Source organism: Staurois parvus, unplaced genomic scaffold (genome assembly GCF_062004578.1).
Source record: "Staurois parvus isolate SC_StPar_1 unplaced genomic scaffold, SC_StPar_1.0 ptg001284l, whole genome shotgun sequence".
NCBI classification, from domain to species: Eukaryota; Metazoa; Chordata; class Amphibia; order Anura; family Ranidae; genus Staurois; species Staurois parvus.
The window spans coordinates 1,698,093-1,720,627 of NW_028319080.1; the positions used below are offsets into that span (position 1 = coordinate 1,698,093).

The 22,535-nt window shown below is 42.9% G+C and overlaps 1 protein-coding gene across 1 annotated transcript; it reads left to right on the forward strand.

Moving 5' to 3' along the window:
* The first annotated feature begins 648 nt into the window (after nt 1-648).
* On the forward strand, nt 649-21,614 carry LOC149437612 (antigen-presenting glycoprotein CD1d-like). The gene is made up of 5 exons (XM_089660880.1): nt 649-883; nt 5,586-5,858; nt 15,173-15,445; nt 18,734-18,839; nt 21,347-21,614. The coding sequence occupies exons 1-5, from the start codon at nt 673-675 to the stop codon at nt 21,435-21,437; spliced, it is 954 nt and encodes a 317-aa protein (XP_089517006.1). The 5' UTR covers nt 649-672; the 3' UTR covers nt 21,438-21,614.
* The last annotated feature ends 921 nt before the right edge of the window (nt 21,615-22,535 follow it).

The window sequence follows — 22,535 nt, forward strand, 5'->3', positions numbered from 1 at the left end:
CGAACCGCACATGTCTAGTGTTTACTTACTTTAGTTTGCTCTCACAGCTGATCCATTGCCTGAGCACTGTTTACTACAGAACCCCATACATCATTCAAACTAATTGTATGGAGCCCCCAGCAGGAAGAGTGCTAAGTGTATGTGTGTGTTTCTGTTGAACGTGGCTGTAAACGATGGTGAATTATGTCTACTTTTACTTACCATTGTGCATTTCTCTGTCGCTCCTTTGCTGTGTTTGAGCCCTTCATTAAACCCAACTGCTTCACAAATGAATATCAGGATCAAGAGAACAGACATGTGTACCCTAATTCAGGCCATAGATGGTTCCTTTATCGGCCGATTTTTCGTCCGAAAGAATAGGCCAATTTTCGTACTGTTTGTGGGGCACTGGCATCGGCCGATTTTCGCGGTTCCTCCTCATTTCTTTTATCGGTCATGCTGGAAAATTTGTAAAAAACGGCTGATTTTCACAATCATTGGTGGCAACAGAACGACAGATGTTTCATTTTTTGGACGAAAAATCGGCCGATAAACGAAACGTCTATGGCCTGCATTAGACCTTACTGTGAGGTTGTGTGGATCATTTCTCACATTCTTGTGGTGTTTTTTTTGTTTGTACATACAGGAGGCTTTGAGCTGGTTTTCACCCATACATCAGAATTTACCAAGGACATGGATATGTACACCTATGGAGAAGCTGTGTTTGGTGGGATTACAACCCACACATTTTCCAATAATGCAAAGGAGATTGTCGAAACCCAGAGCTGGTCTAAAGGGAACATTACTGACTTGGATTGGGGCTTTTATAGGTTGACTTATGAAGATTATTTTGAAAACTTCCGAAAAGCTGTCACAATAAGTATGAATTCTCGTGGAATTCCAGGTAAGGCTCACGTAATCAATAAAATGATCCCTATCTAAATATAACAAGGTTTGGAAACCCTGGTAACTGGTCCGGCATATGTTGTAATGCATTCATGCTATAAATCCATCAGTGTGGTCCCTCTTTTTCTTCTCCAGCATCAGCGATGAGCAGCCTGCACTGCTGCATAGAATGTTCATGTTGTGATATGGGACAACCATTCTATGCACCATTCTACTTTGATCCTAGGCTTTGTGGTGGTCCTCTCCCAGGCAGGACTGCTGTTAGAAAGCAGGGGATCCCATTCAGCCAACCTGACAGCCCCCTCCCCCAAACCAAAACACAGTTTACATTTCTTCAGTTAGGAATGAACACAGTGAGTGGTTGGTACTGATCACTCAATGTGTTTTTTCAGGAAAGGAAGGGGCTGGTAAATGTGACATGTTTACTGGATGCTTCCCCCACTCTCCATCCTGAAGGATCCAATTGTGTGCTTGCGGCTGTCAGTGGGACAGACAGGAGGGAGGCCAGCAGCACTGCGTGGGTGGGGGTACATAGGGGGCCCCGGGCAGCAGGGGGAAATGTATGGTGCAAGGGGAGGGTAATTGTGTGAAGGGGGCAATTACTGGAACCGATCCCCTGTATGGCTCTCTCTGCAGCAGCTGGAAGCCAGTGGGAGGGGGAGGAGAAACATCTGATTCACTCAGCTGCCTGGGCCCCATAAAAGAGGATTGATGGTACCCTCCTATCCATGGCCCTATGCCCAGGGGATATGTCAATGACAGCCTGTGCTCATAGGGAGGGGTTGGATAATGCTAAGTGTTATTCATCTGGTAAGTGAAGCAGCTACTAGTGCATAGAATAGAGTTTCTATAGTGACAGCACTGAGGAGAAGGTAAGTATTGTAGTGAATGCTGCATTTGTTTCCTTTATAGGTGTTAGGGAACTGAATTTAATTCTGGAATCTGGAGTTGTACTGTGACACACCATCAGACAACAGATAAAACATATTTATTATATTACTTTATTCTATTCTTTTTTTTTTTGTTCTATTCTTATCTATTGTTTTCTTTTCTTTTCTATTAAATTCTATTTGTTTCTATTCTATTCTTTTCCATTCTATTAATTTATAGTCTAGTCTTTTTTATTCTATTCTGTTTTTTCTTTTCTTTTCTTTTTTTAAATTCGAATTTTGAAATTAGAATCAGATAACAGATAGTATGTAATTAATTTAATAAATATATATAAGAAAAAGAGCCTACAAAAATGTGAATGGTAGTCAGGAAATTAGTTGCATAACTTTTTCCCCTAGATAGCCTACTGATGCTCTTTGGATTGTAGTGCCTCTATGGGGCTAGCCTTGGAGTGTTTTCTTTCTAAATTGGGGTCATTCTGTAGGTGTTTTTCCTGTCCTGGTATTTCGGAATCTCAAGAAACATGATAGGCAGTCAGGAAATCAGATGCCTAATTTATGCCCCTTAAAATCCTGAATATGTTCCTCAGATTTTGGTCCTTTCCATGAGGCTAGACTGTGAAAAAGTCACACATGTGTTATTCCTATACTCGGGAGGAGTAGTAGAATGGGTTTTGGTGTAATTTTATGTAGGCTTATGTTGTGTGTGAGAAATATTTTAATAAATGATGATTTTGTGCAACAAAATAACATTTTAACCACCTATAGACTACTTTCACCCCCCTTCATCCCATGCCATGCCCAGGTCAGTTTTCGGGTTTCAGAACTGTCACGCTTTGTATGACAATTACTTAAGCATGCAAACCTGTACCCAAATGATGTTTTTATCAATCCTTGATACAGATGGAGCTTTCATTTGGTGGTACTTTGCTAGATAAAAAACAAATTTTTGAGAAAAAAATGTTTTTCTTAGTTTCTGGTTTTTTTTTGTTATGTACTTCCGATACATTTCTTAGGTAAAAATAACCTAAATCAGTGTATATTGTTTAGTCTGTGTGAAAGTTAGTCTGCAAGCTATGGTGTGTGTGTGTATATATATATATATATATATATATATATATATATATATATATATATATATAAAATTGGACAGTGCAAATACCCCCCAAAATAACTATTTTTGGAAAGTAGATATTCCAGGTCATGGTGAATTTTTTTATATTTTTGGTAAATCAAGAAATTAAGTTGTCATTTTAACAAGTTTTTTTTCTCACACATGTGTAGCACCCTCCTAGTCAACTAGGGGGAGCTAGACTCCAATTGTTAGTCAGGAGGGCTGAGTAGTAGCCTGGGTGTGATAGCTAGCAGGGTTCAAATTGTGGTCAGCTCTGAGAGGCTCTGCAGACAAGTTCTCTGGAATATCCCCTGCCCTAGGACTTTGGAGAAAGATCTAGAAGCAGTGAGTGGATCTGAGGAGTGGCTGGTCTGTGCTCTTAGAGGATCCTGGCCAGAGTAACTGAAGCTGCTCAGCAGGAGAGTTGGAGGAGAGTTGAGGAGGATGTGAGGCTGGAAGGCAGGAGACTGGAAGAGGGCCCAGATGGAGAGGGGCCCACCTACAGGCAGAAGACCTTGAAAGGAGGAAAACTTGGGACTTCACTGGCCCCCCTGAGAGAGGACCACCAGTGTAGCAGGAATGGAGTGGCCCAGTTAGAAGGCCAGGTAGAAGCCACCGACCCACCAGCAGCGAGTAGCTCTGCAGCCCCTGGGCCAGATAGAGGAAGAAGCACTTTGGTGGGAAACCATATTAGCAACTACCCGAGACTCTCTTAATTTAATGTGGCAGGCACTGGATCTCCTGCTCAGGGACTTCCCTCAGATAGCTGGATGAGAGGAGGATTCATCTGGGGTCTGGGGTGGTACAACTGGAGATGCTGGCTAGCTCTCCAAAAGCAACTGTTTTGCTGAAAAAACTTGTACATAGTTCAGGAAGATTGTCTTCAGTTACAGTTCCATTGGGCATTCCATTCCCTCTGAGGAAGGGGGTTCAGCCCCCGAAATGCATCAGCTTATCCGCATCATTAGACACAGTTGTATTGTGACTGTCTTTGTGGATCACTCATACTGCCTATAATCACGTTGGTTTGTGAGTATACATCCTTTTTATTTAATAAAATACGTGGTTTACCACGGTAATGCACGATGAGAGTGCGCCCTTGTTTGTTTTCATTCACCAGTGGTCAGATTTCCCGATCTCAGAAGGGCAGCACCTCTTCGATTGGCATTTTGGCAATTCCTTGGTTTGCATGAAGATTGGAGCGCTGGTTTCGTTGGGCATTCCATGCACCCCTAATCCTATCCAAGTTCTAATTCCCCTAATAAAACTTCAACACAAGCTCAAAGACTGGTTACCGTTTCCTGGATGTGGAAAATGCATGTTGCCTGGCTGTACAGGACTATAGGGGGACCCAAATACTCAGCAACCGCTAAGGGGGTAGTGCTACATGCGGCATAGGCATGCTTAGAATTTCACCCCAAAACACATTCTGCTACTCCTCCCAAATATGGTGATATCACATGCATGAGACTTCTTAACAGCCTATCCACACTGAAGGACCCAAACTCCAAGGGCACATTCAGGTGTTCCAAAGGCATAAATTACACATCCAATTTCCTGACTACCTATCACATTTTTGGAGACCCTGGAGTACCAGGACAGTGGAAACACCCACAAAATGACCTCTTTTTGGAGAGCAAAGGTATTTTCTGAAAGGCATAGTGAGTCTTCTGAAAACTTCATTTTTTTGCCACAAGTTTTTGGAAAATACAGAAAATACTGAATATTTGTCAAATTTGTCATTTTAGTTAACGCATGTTTTAGTAAAGACAGCCACATCTTTTAGTAAAAGCAGCACACATTACACAGTTATTGCCCCTAAATGTTAACCCCTTCCCAGCCAGTGTCATTAGTACAGTGAGAGTGTACACTCATCGGCCACTTTATAAGGTACACCGGTTCAATTGCTTCTTAACACAATTTGCTAATCAGCCAATCACATGGCAGCAATGCCATGCATTTAGGCATCTACACATCATGAAGACTACTTGCTGAAGTTCAAACCAAGCATCAGAATGGGGAAGAAAGGGGATTTAAGAGACTTTGAAAGTGGCATGGTTGTTGGTGCAAGACGGGCTGGTCTAAGTATTTCAAAAACTGTTGATCTACTGGGATTTTCACATATAACCATCTCTAGAGTTTACAGAGAATCATCCAAAAAAGAGTACAGTGAGTGGCAGTTGTGTGGATGAAACTGACTTGTTGATGTCAGAGGTCACAGGAAAATGGACATTCTATTTCAGCTGCAACATTCAGATGGTAGGGTCAGAATTTGGCATAAACAACATGAAAGCATGGATCCATCCTGCCTTGTATCAATGGTTCAGGCTGGTGGTGGAGGTGTCATGGTGTGGGGGAGATTTTCTTGGCACTAGCAAGGTGTACCTAATAAAGTGTCCAGTAAGTGTATATTGCTAACACATCATTATAACATCTAAACATTTATCAAGATGATTATATCACAGCATTAAGGCACAATATTTCTGGACCATGAAAGACCCCTTTGTCAGAACCAAGCAAGTCACGCAATCAGTGTGGCTTTTAGATTTTATTTTCTTTTTAACTGAAAGATCAGTTAAAACGTGGCAGGGGATGTAGAGGAGGGGAGAATGGGGTGCCTAGCTGGCTGGATTTAGGATTAAACAGTATACTAATTGTAATGTTTGATGCATACTTATATCAGCTCTTACTTCCAGGTCCATTCTTCTTTCAGTCCCGCTTAGCGTGTTCAACAAATTCGGAAGAATCAGGCGCCACATTTTTTAGGATGGCTTTCAATGGCACTGAAATATTACATATAGACATGGATCTGAAGATCTGGGTGGATTCTCTCTCCTCTGCTTACCTATTTGCTGAAGACTTGAATCAAAATAAAAGTGCTGAGAGCATCCGAAATTTCCTTGTCATCTCATGCCCAGGTATTGCCAATGGCCTTCTGCAGTCAGGCCATGCAGCACTGGAGAGAAAAAGTAAGTGACACGTTTAAAAAAATAAAAAAATTGGAATTCCAAGGGGGGACACAAAGTGCAATAATTAGTTACAGATAGGAGGTATTGGATCTGGGTTTGCTCCTAAAGAGGGCTTGTGGAGTAGAATGGCTTGGGGTGTTCTCAAGCTTCTCAGAAGAGCCCAGGGAAAATAGATGAATAGAAGCGCTACACCAGTGACTCTAGAGTCTAAAAATATTGAAACCATCACTCCTAAAATGACAGTCCAACATATTCCAGGAGTCAGGCTGTACCTTCCTTCGTCAGGACTTAAAATGCTGTCTAGGCTAGGTTCACACCTATGCCGTTTCTGCATTGTGTTTTGCGTTTTTGCACCTGTGTTTTTGACGTGTTTTGTGGAGGTTTTTCTATTTTTTTTTTCATGTTGCTAAGCAGATATAAAATGCAAAATACATCAAAAACGTGGCAAAAATGCAACGAAAAATGCAATATGTGATTTTCTGCAGAGTTTCCATTGAAGTCTATAGAACCAAAACGCAACTTTCGCGTTAAAATAGATCCTGACCCTTTCCAAAAAACGCATCAGGTGAAAACGCGGAGATGTATACATGTCCCATAGGAATTCATGTTAAATGGACTGTACTGTGTTTCTGAAAAACGCTGCAGAAAACGCTTAGGTGTAAACCTAGCGTCAGGCGAAAGGAATGGACTAGATTTGAATAAATATTTTCTGAAGAAAAAAGATATCTATTAATCACTATTATAGAGATACCCATAGAGGAGCTGCTGAATCGTTTTGTGATTTCTCTGCACTCTTGAAGATGACACACCTCAGTCACCCAGCACTTTCTGACACACCTTGAGGTATTTCAAATAATTTATTAGGCCAAGCATAGCTGCCCTAAAAGAATAGAGGATGAATCAAGTGCGCTTATATAATCAATTATACAATAATGTTACTCTGAGAGATATGGCTAACAAACTGCAGTATACTAGCAATTATTAACAGAACTGAACTGTTTTTATCTAGTGTACTGCTTTTCTAATAGTTAAGTGCACTTGTGCCAAGTCTATGGACAATAAAGCATTTACATATGTAGCACCCTCCTAGGTAGCTAGGGGTAGCTAGACCCAAATTGTTAGGTAGGGGCTGAGTAGTCACCCAGGTGTAACAGTCAGAGGGAGGTTAATTTCAGGTCAGAGTTGACAGGCTCTACAGGTCAGTCTGAGACTTCCCCCTGCCCTAGAACTTTGGAGAAATTTCTAGAAGCAGTGGGCAGAGGTGAGGAGTGGCTGGTCTGCACTCTTAAGGGATCCTGATCAATCCCCAACAGGAGACTTGGCATGGGGCCAGGACTGCCCTTAAAAGTGAAAGAGCCTGCTCAGCTGAAGGAGAGTTGGGGGAGAGTTTGGGTGGAAGAAGAGGATGTGAGGCTGAAGGAAAGGAGCCTGGGAGGGGACCCAGATAGAGAGGGGCTCACCTACAGGCAGAAGGATCAGGGAAGGCTAAAAGCTTGGAGCTTCACTGGCCCCCTGAGAGGACTATCTGTGTGGCAGGGAAGGAGTGGGTCAGCTAGAAGGCCTGGTAGCAGCCGCCAACCCACCAGCAACACAGGAGAAGGACTAAGTGAGTAAACCTGCACCTCCTGGGCCAGATAGGGGAAGGAGGCACTCTAGCAGGAAATTGGATTAGCTTGCCACCCAGAACTGTTCACTCTTTAATTTTTATGTGACAGACACTGGATCCTCTGTTCAGGGATTCTTCCAGGCAGCCAGATAGAGTAGCATCTGGGGTCTGGGGAGGTTCTACAGGAGGTGCTGGCTAGCTCTCCAGAGACCATTTGCTGTAACCACTTGTACATAGTTCAGGAAGTTGTCCTCAGTTTCACAGTTCCATTGGGCATTCCTTACACCCCTTACCCCATCCAAGTTCTACATCCCCTGATAAAACTTCAAAACAAGCTCAAGGACTGGCTACTGACTGCTAAATGCAGGTCTATGTGGAAATGCGTGTTGCCTGGCTGACTATAGGGACCCAAATACTTTTCAACTCCTAAGGGGGTAGTGCTACACATATCTTGACAAGCAGTAAAAGAGCTTTAAAAACAAGCCCTGCCTGACCTCTTTAGCTCCATGTAGTCTACAGTAATGCTTTCTGAAGATCACAACAAAGACTATAAAGTCTCCTTTTGCACATTTCTGCCTGTTGAGAAACACTTGCTGTATTTTAACATTAGATGGCTGGGAGGCCTGAAACATTCTTTCTCCATAGAAGTAATTTCAGTGCCTGAAGTGAGTTTTAAAGATTGATTTCTCTGAAATGCCTATACCTACAGGGGTGAATGGGGGCTTCTTTTAAATTGATTTTACTGCTTGCTTAGAATATATAAGTAGAACAGAACATGTAGGTGCATTTTAACATTGACAATAAAGTCCCATTTGCACTGGCCAAGAGGCGACCCTACTGCACAATGTCTGTGACCTTAAAGTGGCTGTAAAGGGCTGAAGGTTTTTTTTTACCTTTGTGTATTCTGTGCATGAAGGTAAAAAAACCTGCAGTGTTCAGCTCCCCTCTCAGCCCCGCCGTACACTCACCTGATCCTGATCCCGTTCCAGTGATGTGCAGAAGCTCTCCTGGTTTTCTGCCTCCTTATTGGCCGAAACACAGCAGTGTTATTGGCTCCTGCTGCTGTCAATCACAGCCAATGATGAGAGAGCAGGGGACAGCGCTGGGCCACACTGTGTGAGCATTCATGAGTGCCCCACAGCAAGCAGATTGCTCTGGGGGCACTCAGCAGGGGCGAAAGGCCTGAATGTTGGCAGGGGAACTGAGAAGAGAAGGATCCTGGCTACACTGTGCAAAACCATTACACAGAGCATGTAAGTTATTTGCAAAAAATCCGAATCTTTACAACCACTTTAAAGTGGAGTTCCACCCAAAAGGGGAAGTTCCGCTTTAAAGATTGGTCCCCCGCTCCCCATTAAGGATTGGCACCTTTGGGGAGCAGGAGGGGAACGGGTACCCGAATTTGACAGGTACCCGCTCCCACTTCCGCCTAGGTGATCGGAAGCGGAAATTGTCCTCTTACCCTCCCTCCCTGAAGTCTTGTGGGACACGTGACAGGTCCCAGAAGACTACGGGGCCATTCAGGAAGTGCAGTGCTACTCGCACATGCGCAGTGGACACCCGGCTGAGAAGCCGCAAGCTGTCACAGCCGAGTGCCCACACTGAAGATCCCGGCTCCTGGAATACAGGACGGCCAGTGAAACGGGCTGCGGCGGGGGCAACGCGGGATCGTGGGACAGCTGAGTGGCTGTTTTTTAAAAGTTTTTGTAGCTGCTGGCTTATTTTTTTACAGAGTGAGTGGAACTCCGCTTTAACAGAAACACAAGAGGGTATCAAAACTGTAACTGTTGAGTTGGAAGAATTTCTGGCAAATATTTAAAACTCTACTATATCCTCTAAAATGTAACTTCAGTTTTGTTAGGAACATAACTATATCAACAAGACGTTAGCAAAATGTATTACAGAATGCTACCAGATCCTGAAGAAACTGATATAAGCCACTGTGTACTTTCACACACTAAGACCGGGTTCACACTAATGTGGTATGGGACATCGCATGTAATTCGCAGAGGAATCGCACCGTGTACAAAATGTATGGCTCAAATTGAACCGCACATACATCGCATGTAATTCGCACAGGAATGTGGTGCGAATTGAGCCTTATATTTTGTATGACTCAAATTGCATCCGCACCAGAAAGGTGCAGGACTTCTTTTTACCCATACCCGAATCGCATCGCATGGGTGTTCTCACCCATGCAATGCGATTTCTGACAATCGCACTGTTTTTTGCAATCTGTTTCGTGGTATCATTAATTTAACATTAACACCCACACCAGATCACTTGAACACCATACGAGTGCAATGTGGTGTGGGAATCGCACAGGATTTGCAGTTTCCTGCCCCTCATCAATGTGAAGCCAGTCTAAGGATAGGTTCACACCTATGCAGTTTGTGTTTGAACACTGCATTTTGCGCTGCGTTTTTGCAATTGCTTCATTGATGCGTTTTGGACACGTTCTGATGCGTTTTGCATTTTTAAACATTTTTTTCATGTTACTGGGTGGATTTAAACACATAAAAAAAGTGGCAAAAATGCATCAAAAATGCACTACATGCTTTTCTGCAGCATTTCCATTGAAGTCTATAGAACCAAAAACGTAACTTTTTGCTTTCAGAAAAGTTCCTGATCCTTTCCAAAAATGTGAACCTGTCCCATAGAAAATCACGTTAAAAGGATTGTAGTGTGTTTCTGCAAAATGCAAATTACTGCGGAAAACACTTAGGGGTTAATCTAGGGCAGGGGTCCTCAAACTTTTTAAACAGGGGGCCAAGGAGGGCAGAGAGAGAGGAGGGGGGGGTAGAGAGAGGAGGGGGGGAGGAGGAGAGGGGGAGAGAGAGGAGGGGGGAGAGAGAGGAGGGGGGAGAGAGAGTGGGGAGAGAGAGAGGAGTGGGGGGGGAGAAAGAGGATTTATGGGGGGGTGCGAGGAGGGGGGAGACAGAGGAGTCGGTGAGAGAGGAAGGGGAGAGGGAGAGAGCAGAGAGGGGAAAAAGAGAGAGGGAGGAGATCGATCATCTATTGCACTTATCTAGGGTCCGTGGCCGTGATACCCGACATGCAGCGATGGAGTCTCCTCTCTTGCTCCCCCTCTTCATGGTCAGCTCTAGGCTCCGCCCTCCGGCCGTGATGGTTGCATGCACTGATCAGAATAGATGGCGGCTGGCTGCAGAGAAGCCAGGTGAGTGGTGCGGGTTCATAAGCCGAGCCCACCTTCCCCTGTTCTAGAATTGCTGATCCCGCCCTCCTGCCTCCAGCCCAAGCCCTGCCAAGCTCTCCCGACCTGCCAAACCCTAGTCCCTTGCCTCGCGGCAGATACGCCCCTGCCCGGCGGGCCGGATAAATGTCCTCGGCGGGCCGCATGTGGCCCGCAGGCCGTAGATTGAGGACCCCATATCTAGCGTAACCGCTTGTCTTCATGCTTGTCTTCATTATCACCACCTGAGTAGTCTCATTGCTGTAATAAGAACCAGTCCCAATCCCTTTACACCTACAAACATTTTTAAAGTGTCTCACTCAAAATGAAATCCTTTTGTAGGGATGACTGTAGGTTGATTTCATGTTCTGTGGAGACTTCTGGAGACAACAAAGAACCATTCACATAAAGAAGATCTGAGATTTCTGGGCATGGTATATACATAGCCAGTGTACAAGGTGCCCTTGGTGTTGCCATGAATGCAATGAAGTAACATTTATGGGCAATTTTAAAAGTCCATAGTTGGCTGCACAATAAATAGGAAAGTTTTCCTTGTATAGCTTATCCATAACAAGATGGTGTTGAGGATATAATAAACAACATAGGCTAGGTTCACACTTCCGCATCTTGTGCGGGCCACGTTAGCATGGGCACGGCAGCCCAAACCATTTAAATGGGCTGCACGACTCAAAACGCAGTGAAAAGGTCCCTGCACCTTTCAAGAAATCGCAGTCCACATGGGAACCGCACTACAGTATGGGTGCAATTTCTAGTGGAGGCGGCGTGCCATTAGTAGTAATGGCACCTGCCCACAGATCCTGCGTTTTATGTGCGGGTGGTTGCAGCTGCGGAATGAAGTGTGGGTTCTGCACTGGCTTCCACCCGCACAGGTGAGAACCAAGCCTCAGGTGCATGCAATCCTGTATAATAATAATTATAATAATGTAAATCCTAAGTCTTTGTTCCAGTATGGTTGGCATCATGTGATGTATGCAGTTTTTTTAAAGATGATTTCCATGCAAACTTGAATATACTAACAAACCTCTTTCTAGTTTCCCTTAAGCCTGGTACACACGGTAAGTTCTTTTTCTTTTTTGTTCAACTCAGAGAGCTGAATGGAAAAAACTGAGGAGATCTCTGTACTAACTATGCACTGTTAGTACAGCGATCTTCCCCTCTGAGCTATTGTGTTTTGACAGGCGAACCATTGGCTGAGAGTGTGGAACGGATGCTGACCGGTTGCTGGTCTGCCAGCATGCTCATTCGGCAGAAGCTGGTCATGAGACTGGCTTCTGTTGGACAAGGACCTGTATACACTGAAGCTGAATGTCCGCCTATTTCTACTGTCCCAGTTGATTTCTGCCAATATTCGCATATGTAACAAAAACTGTCACTCCCAGCACTCCGAGAACTGCCACTGCCAGAAGGGGCCAAAAATGGATAACCATGGGTTCCACCAGGGATGTCCAGCTGGTTCAGCCTTCCTCAGATAGGGGAATTTTGTAGCAACTAAAAAAAGAAAGAACAGGAAAACGCAAACACCTAGTGCATTACCAGCAATTTATTCATAATAAAATCCAATGAATGCCAAGTGGATACTCACAAAAGTAGAAGAAGAGACATTTAAAAACACAAGATTCCACAGTGTGTAGGAGCCGCGTGTAGACATGCAACCCTGCCAAGCTGGCGAGCTGATGTATTTTGGAGATGTACCCCTTCCTCAGAGCTGGGTTATCCAACATGCGTCATATCTGAATATATATACATTGCCGTTTCATCACACTGACCCCTTCTAATTGTCACACAAAGGGGGAGTCTGGATCATAGACCATGTCAGGGGTCAAGGGTCATAGGTACACAAAGGCTACCCTCTGACAAAACATCATAACATGCACCACACCACAAATCATGTCTTACCAAAAAACCTGATGTGCTCAGCATTTTAAAATGTCACAACTTCATAAAATCATATAATCATATGAAATCTGGCTAATTGGTTAAGGCAATAAAGATGGGGACTTACAAAGATGGACCCACATTGGGTCAGATCTGGTACCTGTAAAGAGCCACTGTATGGGGCTATTAAAATGGCTGGGGGTTGCTGGAATGCAAGCCCAAACCAGCCGTGGACTAGAAGTGCGTCACGCTCACTTCTGGTTGGACACAGGAAGTGATGCAGTGAAAACGAATCACCACCACTGTGGTTCAAGTAAACCCCAGTAAACCAGTCACCTATCTGCAGCTGGAAGGACCTTTATATATAGAAAAATATTTTTATACAACATAAAGTATATGATGCATGATTTCCTCCTATTTCCTCCTTCTTCACTGTCTTCTTGGGAAGAATATGGCCACTTGCCTCTAAGCCACATGTTATCTCCTCGCATCCGAGGACACGTGATCATGTTTTGACCTGCAAATACAGTGGGGATTGAAAGTTTGGGCACCCCAGCTAAAAATTTGTATTAATGTGCATAAAGAAGCCAAGGAAAGATGGAAAAATCTCCAAAAGGCATCAAATTACAGATTAGACATTCTTATAATATGTCAACAAAAGTTAGATTTTATTTCCATCATTTACACTTTCAAAATAACAGAAAACAAAAAAATGGCATCTGCAAAAGTTTGGGCACCCTGCAGAATTTATAGCATGCACTACCCCCTTTGCAAAGCTGAGACCTGCCAGTGTCATGGATTGTTCTCAATCATCGTCTGGGAAGACCAGGTGATGTCAATCTCAAAGGTTTTAAATGCCCAGACTCATCTGACCTTGCCCCAACAATCAGCACCATGGGTTCTTCTAAGCAGTTGTCTAGAAAACTGAAACTGAAAATAGTTGATTCTCACAAAGCTGGAGAAGGCTATAAGAAGATAGCAAAGCGTTTTCAGATGTCAATATCCTCTGTTCGGAATGTAATTAAGAAATGGCAGTCATCCGGAACAGTGGAAGTTAAAGCAACATCTGGAAGACCAAGAAAAATATCAGACAGAACAGCTCGCAGGATTGTGAGAAAAACAATTCAAAACCCATTTTTGACTGCACGATCCCTCCAGAAAGATCTGGCAGACACTGGAGTTGTGGTATACTATTCCACTATAAAGAGATACTTGTACAAATATGGTCTTCATGGAAGAGTCATCAGAAGAAAACCTCTTCTACGTCCTCACCACAAAAATCATCGTTTGAACTTTGCAAATGAACATATAGACAAGCCTGATGCATTTTGGAAACAAGTTCTGTGGACTGATGAGGTTAAAATTGAACTTTTTGGCCGAAATGAGCAAAGGTACGTTTGGAGAAGAAGGGGCACAGAATTTAATGAAAAGAACCTCTGTCCAACTGTTAAGCATGGGGTTGGATCAATCATGCTTTGGGGTTGTGTTGCAGCCAGTGGCACAGGGAACATCTCACGAGTAGAAGGAAAAATGGATTCAATAAAATTTCAGCAAATTTTGGATGGTAACTTGATGCCATCTGTGAAAAAGCTGAAGTTAAAGAGAGGATGGCTTCTACAAATGGATAATGATCCTAAACACACCTCGAAATCCACGGGGGATTACATCAAGAGGCGTGAACTGAAGGTTTTGCCATGGCCTTCACAATCTCCTGACCTCAACGTAATTGAAAATCTATGGATAGACCTTAAAAGAGCAGTGCGTGACAGACAGCCCAGAAATCTCAAAGAACTGGAAGACTTTTGTAAGGAAGAATGGGCAAAGATACCTCAAACAAGAATTGAAAGACTCTTGGCTGGCTACAAAAAGCGTTTACAAGCTGTGATACTTGCCAAAGGGGGCAGTACAAGATATTAACTCTGCAGGGTGCCCAAACTTTTGCAGACGCCATTTTTTTGTTTTCTGTTATTTTGAAAGTGTAAATGATGGAAATAAAATCTGACTTTTGTTGACATATTATAAGAATGTCTAATCTGTAATTTGATGCCTTTTGGAGATTTTTCCATCTTTCCTTGGCTTCTTTATGCACATTAATACAAATTTTTAGCTGGGGTGCCCAAACTTTCGATCCCCACTGTACCGTCCTTTCATTCATCTGCTACATCTTGTTGTCTGATGCACCTTCTGCATTGCAATAAAGATCCATGGATGAGAAAAACGGGTGTTTGGTGAGTTCAGCTATCTGATACAGACTGTCCACAGTGATTGTATCTCCTAATACAGACCAGTCATAGAGGTCTCAGCAAAGGACAAGTCACTAATACAACAGTTAGAGTCAGAATAGCATACAAAATGCTCGTTTAAGCTGTAGGCGCATTAATACTCATTAAAGTCTGCATTAGAATTCAACACCTGTGTGAAAGAGAAGTTATAGGAAGCAGGCATCGGTGACTAGTCATCCTGAAAGGCAGTGGGGGCCTATTATGTGAAACAAAGACAACAAAAAATACAGAACATTGGAATGTATACAACGAGACATGATGACAAACTTACTGAAAATTTGATTTTGGGCTTACAAACACTTAAGTTAATTTTATACTCTTATGCTCTTTCCCTCAGTAAAGCCGGATGTGTACTTGTTACGCAATCACAGAGACTCGGAGCATGAGCTGGTATGTATGGTGATTGGATTTTACCCAGAATCCATCAATGTGAGCTTATGGAGAGGCAAGAATGACATAATAGAAGATGTGATGACTACAGGCACACTGCCCAATGGAGATGACACTTTCCAGAGAGTGGTCCGTGTGCCCTTGGATGATGATGAGGGGTCAGACCTATATTGTAGAGTGGAGCACATCAGCTTCAGAGAACCTCTAATTATCAAGTTAGGTGAGAACTCATCCTTTGTATTATTTTATCTGAATTCTTATTATTTTGAGTGGCTACGTAACTTTGACTTGGTATCATCCTCTTGCAGTCTACAGTACAATCTCTACAGCATAGCTCAGCAAGGTAACACAGGGAGCAATCACAGTATTTCTGTATTTGTTTAGCAGTGGTAGGCCCTTTACACCCTACTTCATGTTTATATATGGTTTCAGAAATTATTCCCACATGTGTGTCCTTTAGTCCAAGCGCAAGTCCTCCTGCCCTATAACTCTTTGATGGCTTTGGTGCAATAAGGCTTGGTTCTCATATGTGCAAGTGGTGCGGCTGCGGATCTGCACAAAAATCCATGCAGCTAAACCACCTGCACAGAGGACTGCGGTTCTAATGGCACGCCGATCACACTGGAAAATGCAGAGGTTCCCGTGTGGGCTGCATTTTCAGAAGAAGTGCAGGGACTTCTTCCCTGCGTGTCATGGGGCACGGGAGTCCATTCAAATGAATGGGCTCTCATGCCCCCACAAAAAGGCTCCCCGCACGGCCACATATATGTGAACCAGGGGTAAAGGAAAAGTACAGCCAAAGCTCATTTGGCTGCACTTCTCCTGTGGATCATAGAAGCGCAGTTTGTTTTCCTGTGACCCGTTTTCAGCTGACAGCAGACTAAAGCCCATTGTCAGCTGGTGTCACAGAGCCGGTCCAGGCTGGAGAAAGATCATGAGGTCGAGATTCACTCAGGAGCCGCTGAGAGCCTGAACCAGGCTCCACCCAGGTGAGCCGCTGAGAGTCTGAGCCAGTGAGTGTTGGGGGGGGGGGGGGGCAGCAGGCAGCTCTCTGCTCAGTGGCAGTAAGAACTGAGCAATCAGTGGTATCTAATCGCTCAGTTCTCAATCTTAGAGCTGGTGGGTAACAGATGCAGCATCAGATCAATGCTGCATCCGCCTAGGTAAGTATGATTTAAAAAAAAAAACAATTCCATACTTCTCTTTTTTTTATATATACAGTATATTGAGGTACACTGTTAAAAAAACATTATGTCAGTCTTTCAGGTGGTGGAATTCTTGAGTCTGTAGCTTTTACTTTTTCCTGGAAGCCAACATTTCATAATGCCTTTCTATGAGCCAAGCCAACATGTGCTTGGCTCATAGAATGTTTTGGTGAAAATATTTGATTCATACAAGTTCCATTTGCCTGTGATTATTGGGATCAATCAGTGAGGAAGATAAAGTCTGGAAACATACCACCAGATTAGTTTGAAGCATTTGTTCTCCCACCCAAATTCTGCTTTTAGTGGGATCTGCTCTTTTTCATGTGACATTGGGGCCCATATACAGGTGAAACGCCAAAAATTAGAATACCGTGCAAAAGTAACGCAACTTAAAAGGTGAAACTAATATGAGATAGACTTATTACACGCAAAGCAAGATAGTTCAAGCCGTGATTTGTCATAATTGTGATGATTATGGCTTACATCTCATGAAAACCCCAAATCCACAATCTCAGAAAATTAGAATATTGTGAAAAGGTGCAATATTCTAGGCTCAAAGTGTCCCACTCCAATCAGCTAATTAAGCCATAACTCCTACAGAGGGTTCCTGAGCCTTTAAATGGTCTCTCAGTCTGGTTCAGTAGGAATCACAATCATGTGAAAGACTGCTGACCTGCCAGTTGTGCAGAAAACCATCATTGACACTCACCATAAGGAGGGAAAGCCTCAAAAGGTAATTGCAAAAGAAGTTGGATGTTCCCAAAGTGCTGTATCAAAGCAAATTAATAGAAAGCTATGTGGAAGGGAAAAGTGTGGAAGAAAAAGGTGCACAAGCAGCAGGGATGACCGCAGCCTGGAGAGGATTGTCAGGAAAAGGCCATTCAAAAGTGTTGGGGACTTTCACAAGGAGTGGACTGAGGCTGGAGTCAGTGCATCAAGAGCCACCATACACAGACGGATCCTGGACATGGGCTTCAAATGTCGTATTCCTCTTGTCAAGCCACTCCTGAACAACAAACAACATCAGAAGCGTCTTACCTGGGCAAAAGAAAAACAGACCTGGTCTGTTGCTCAGTGTTCCAAAGTCCTCTTTTCTGATGAGAGCAACTTTTGCGCCTCATTTGGAAACCAAGGACCCAGAGTATGGAGGAAGAATGGAGAGGCACACACTGCAAGATGAGATGCTTGAAGTCCAGTGTGAAGTTTCCACAGTCTGTGTTGATTTGGGGAGCCATGTCATCTGCTGGTGTTGGTCCACTGTGCTTCATTAAGTCCAGGGTCAACGCAGCCGTCTGCCAGGAGATTTTGGAGCACTTCATGCTTCCTTCCACAGACGAGCTTTATGGGGATGCTGACTTCATTTTCCAACAGGACTTGGCACCTGCCCACACTGCCAAAAGCACCAAAACCTGGTTCAATGACCGTGGGATTACTGTGCTTGATTGGCCAGCAAACTCGTCTGACCTGAACCCCATAGAGAATCTATGGGGCAATGCCAAGAGAAAGATGAGAGACATGAGACCGAACAATGCAGAAGAGCTGAAGGCCGTTATTGAAGCATCCTGGTCTTCCATAACACCTCAGCAGTGCCACAGGCTGATAGCTTCCATGCCACGCCGCATTGAGGCAGTAATTGCTGCAAAAGGGGCCCAAACCAAGTACTGAGTACATATGCATGCTTCTACTTTTCAGAGGTCCGATATTGTTCTATGTACAATCCTTGTTTTATTGATTGCATGGAATATTCTAATTTTCTGAGATAGTGGATTTGGGATTTTCATGAGCTGTAAGCCATAATCATCACAATTATGACAAATCACGGCTTGAACTATCTTGCTTTGCATGTAATGAGTCTATCTCATATATTAGTTTCACCTTTTAAGTTGCATTACTGAAATAAATGATTTTTTGCACGATATTCTAATTTTTCGAGTTTCACCTGCATATCCTTGGCTGTTTAGACCCCCATTATAAATATTATTTCAACCTAATTTTTAGACATGGTCACAGCATGTTTGTGACTTATTTAATTGCTATGTCACTGTGTTGGTTTTAACCAGTACTATGTTTTGGTAAATGTTAAAATAAAAAGTTGTATGTTAAGCACTATAGCTATATTTATTGTATTATAAATACTCTGCACAGGTCTGTTTAGACACTCCGTAGCTCTACGTAGGTGGATACTGGCATATTTTTGGCAAACATTTTAGAGTAAGATGGGAGGTGGGAAGGCTTCTTAATTCTGTTTCTGCTTTGCAGATAACCCCAGTCACTAACCAACTTTTATCATTTCTTGTTAACAGAGAAACCTTATAAAGCTCCAATAGGATTGATCGTTGGTTTAATAGTTGGGTTGTTCGTGTTAGCCACTGGCATTTTTTGGTTGGTGGTCCGATATAAGGGAAAAAGGTAAGATCATGCAGCAAAATATGACACACAAGTATGGGTTGGTGGGTGAGGTTTTATATTTTATTTTTACTCTTATAATTGTATAACAGAGTACTTGGATTAAAGTTGAACACCAGATAGACTGCAAAATACAGTGATAGGATCCATATATTTAACTGCTGTCCGAACGCCCTATAGGAGAACTACTGCTACAGGGCGGAAGGGCTGTGCAAAATCACGTATATATACGTGATTTTGTATTTTCAGGTAGGGGGCACGCGCGTGCCACGCACGCTCCCTACCCACACTGACATTCGTGGTCTCAGCTGTCGATCACCGGGTCCCGGCCAATGATTCCCCGCCTGCACCTGGTGATTGCTGAGCATCACTGATGGGGGAGAGGTCTGTATGCAAACAATACAAATCTCTCACCTGTTAGCTCCTGCACACTGCATAGCAGAGCCATACAAAGCAGTGAGCTTACATAGTAATGCACAGCACACAGTAAAACAGCACACAGTTAACCCTTTGATCTCCCCAAATGTTAACCCCTTTCTGCCCAGTGCCATTAGTACAGTGTCAGTGCTTTTAATTAGCACTGATCACTCTATTAGTGTCACTGGGGATGTCAGTAACACTTAGTCAGTTCCCCCCCAGTGTCATAATGCCCGCCGCAGTCCTGCTGATCACCGCCATTACCAGTATATTAAAAAAAAAATCCAGTATATATCAATATCTAAATGAATGTGGCGCTACTCAAAAATCTCAAAAAACATACAAGTGAATAATTGATAACCTAAAGTGCCACACGAAGATGACCTCTATATAAAAAAACATAAATCATGCAATGTGACATGTGAGTACAGTACATAAATTTGCTGTGAAAGTGAATAATAATAAAGTGATCACAGTGATACTACAATACCCCTATAAATATGACATAAAAGAGATGTGCATAGGATCAGTGTATTGGGATGAGAACCGACCATAAACTAGTACCTAAGTAATGCCCAACAAAATATAGAATAATATGCCAAAAAAATGAATCTCTAATATATAAACATCACATAAGTGCAATATAAATACAAAAAATATGTAGATAAAACATACGTGACAACACGTGCAAGTACAGTGCAAGTACTACGCTGATAGAATCAAACTCAGTTTGATCCGTGCTCAAAAAAAAGTCCACTACCACTACCACAAAAAGTCCACTACCACTACTACAACTCCAACACACGTGCCAATATAGTGAAGTACCTCCTGGTGCAGAAAATCCAACCAGCGGCTAGATTAGTCTCTCACCTTCAGACTTTGACCCGTGAGGGTCAAAGCGTATAATATGATCAAACCCTCAGATCCTTCCAGCACACACTGGTCTCCACTGGTCCGCTCTCCCCGCATACAGACCTCCCTCTCAGGAGGTCAGCATTCAAGCAGTGGCTCCTCTTAAGGAGTATAGGTATGTGCCAGTAAAAACATAAACACAATCTCCCATAGTGTAGTAGGTTTAATTCATGAAGATCCAAAAATACATTAAAATTTACATTAAAATTGACTCACACCCATCGTCTGTTACAGACAGCTTCAAAACCGCATGCTTTGGGTGTACTCTGCATGGGTATAGAGAAATCAAGGGTGCACCAAGATGGCCACCACGCCGGAAGTGCGTCACTATGTCTGGCCAGTATATATACCACCATTTGTAAATGCTGTAACTTTCACGTAAACAAATTACTTTACACGTATTGGGATTTTTTTTATCAAAGACATGGAGCAGAATACATTTTGGCCTAAATTTATGACGAAATGTGGTTTTTAAAATTTTTTACTGAACATGTTTAATAGCAAAAAGTCAAAAATATAGTTTTTTTTCTCAAAATTGTCGGTCTTTTTTTGTTTATAGCACAAAAAATAAAAACCGCACAGGTGATCAAATACCACCGAAAGAAAGCTCCAATTGTGGGAAAAAAGGACATACATTTCAGTTGGGGGCAGAGTTGCACGATCGCGAAATTGTCAGTTAAAGTAACGCAGTGCTGTTTTGCAAAAAATGGCCTGGTCAGGAAGGGGGGCAGATCCTCTGAAGGGCAAGTGGTTAAATTGTTTTACCTGTCAGCAACTTTGTAATTCTGCTCTATCTTCCACCACTCACCTCTTCTATAGTGGCTGCCTGCATGTAGCTCAGTGGGGTGGTACAATACAGCATACAGAGTAGAGCATTCATTAGTATGGAAAAATACAAGAGAGTACCAATTGGAGCTTTTAGAAGTATATTACAATGTAGCTTCCAGAGTAGAGCATTCAGGAGTAAGCTGTGTATAGTGCAGTGTACAGAGTGTAGTAGAGTAGAAAAAAGAAAACAAATGCAGGAAAAATATCTAAATACTGCCAAGATGCAATATATAAAATTTTTCAGGGAGTAGATACACTGCCATTTAGCTTTTTTGTGTGCACAAAATGTTTTAAACCTGGACATCCTCTGAGAGATGCTGTGGAGGTCATTAAATGTTATTTTCTTCTCCTAGGTTGTACTCACTCTGCACAATGAGTGTTATGAATGAACACATCTCACAAGACGTCTTTGACTTGCCCAGTCACTTGGAGGCTTCTACTTGACTTACCAAAGCTACCTACTGTGGTGGGCTGGGTCGGCGCTGGGATTGTTATACGTCTTGGACATTCCAACAGAGAGATCTCCTTGCAATAATTCCAGACCCTGTTTCTGTTCACCTTTGTATGTTCCAGCTCCCCCTGCTGTATTTTTCATAATATAAAATAAAAAAATCCAGCAGAGAGAGTAGGTAATGCTGAATACAGTCTAAGATGTAAGATGTACAGACAGAGGATCTTAAGCACAGAGCAGGGCCCTACATACAGGGGTTGCAGGGGTCACAATTGCAAACTGGTCCCATGCTCCAAGGAACCCATGCAGCCCCCTGTACACCTAGATAAGAGGGGCAGCGGGGACAGCATATAGAGAAAACGAGCCCCTCCATTTTCCTCCTGCAGCCATTTAGCAGCTGCAGGAAGAAAATGGAGAGAATAGGTTCCTTTTAAAGCCACCCCACCCCTCCTCCTACCCACTTCCTGCTGTGATTGGGCTCCTGTGTACTCACCCAGCCCCCTCCCATCCCCCACAGTGCTTCTGAATCCCCCTTCCCCTCTCCTGCTGGCTGCTGCAGGGGTTACTTTCAGGATGGAGAGCAGGAAAGGGTTGGTAAATGTGTAATTTACTGACCCTTCCTTGTCTTAATAAATGGAGTCAGTGATCCATACCGATCACTGACTCTGTTTATTCATAACTGAAGCATTGTAAATAGTGTTTACTATGCTTCAGTTTATGAATGAATGGGAAGCTACTCTGTACAGAACTATTCCTCCATTCATTCTGTGCTGCTGAGGCTGCAGAGAAGATTGAGGGCTGTGTTTTCAATCTCCTTTCTCTGTCTCAAAGGTAAAATATCACAAGTCTGTTTAGACCCCTGATTTTTCATTAAAGCCTCCCAATGGGGCTCCTACAAATTTGTAAAAAAAAATTAAATAAAACTGTAAATAAATAAATTAGATAAAATGATGAAAAAATAATAAAAAAATAAAATACTGAAGACAAAAAACACTGTAAAGTGTCAATAAAGTATAAATAAAAACACAGATAGTTTTTGACAAGTCTTCTATTAAAAAAAATCCACAATGTACATCCACATCAAGTATGAC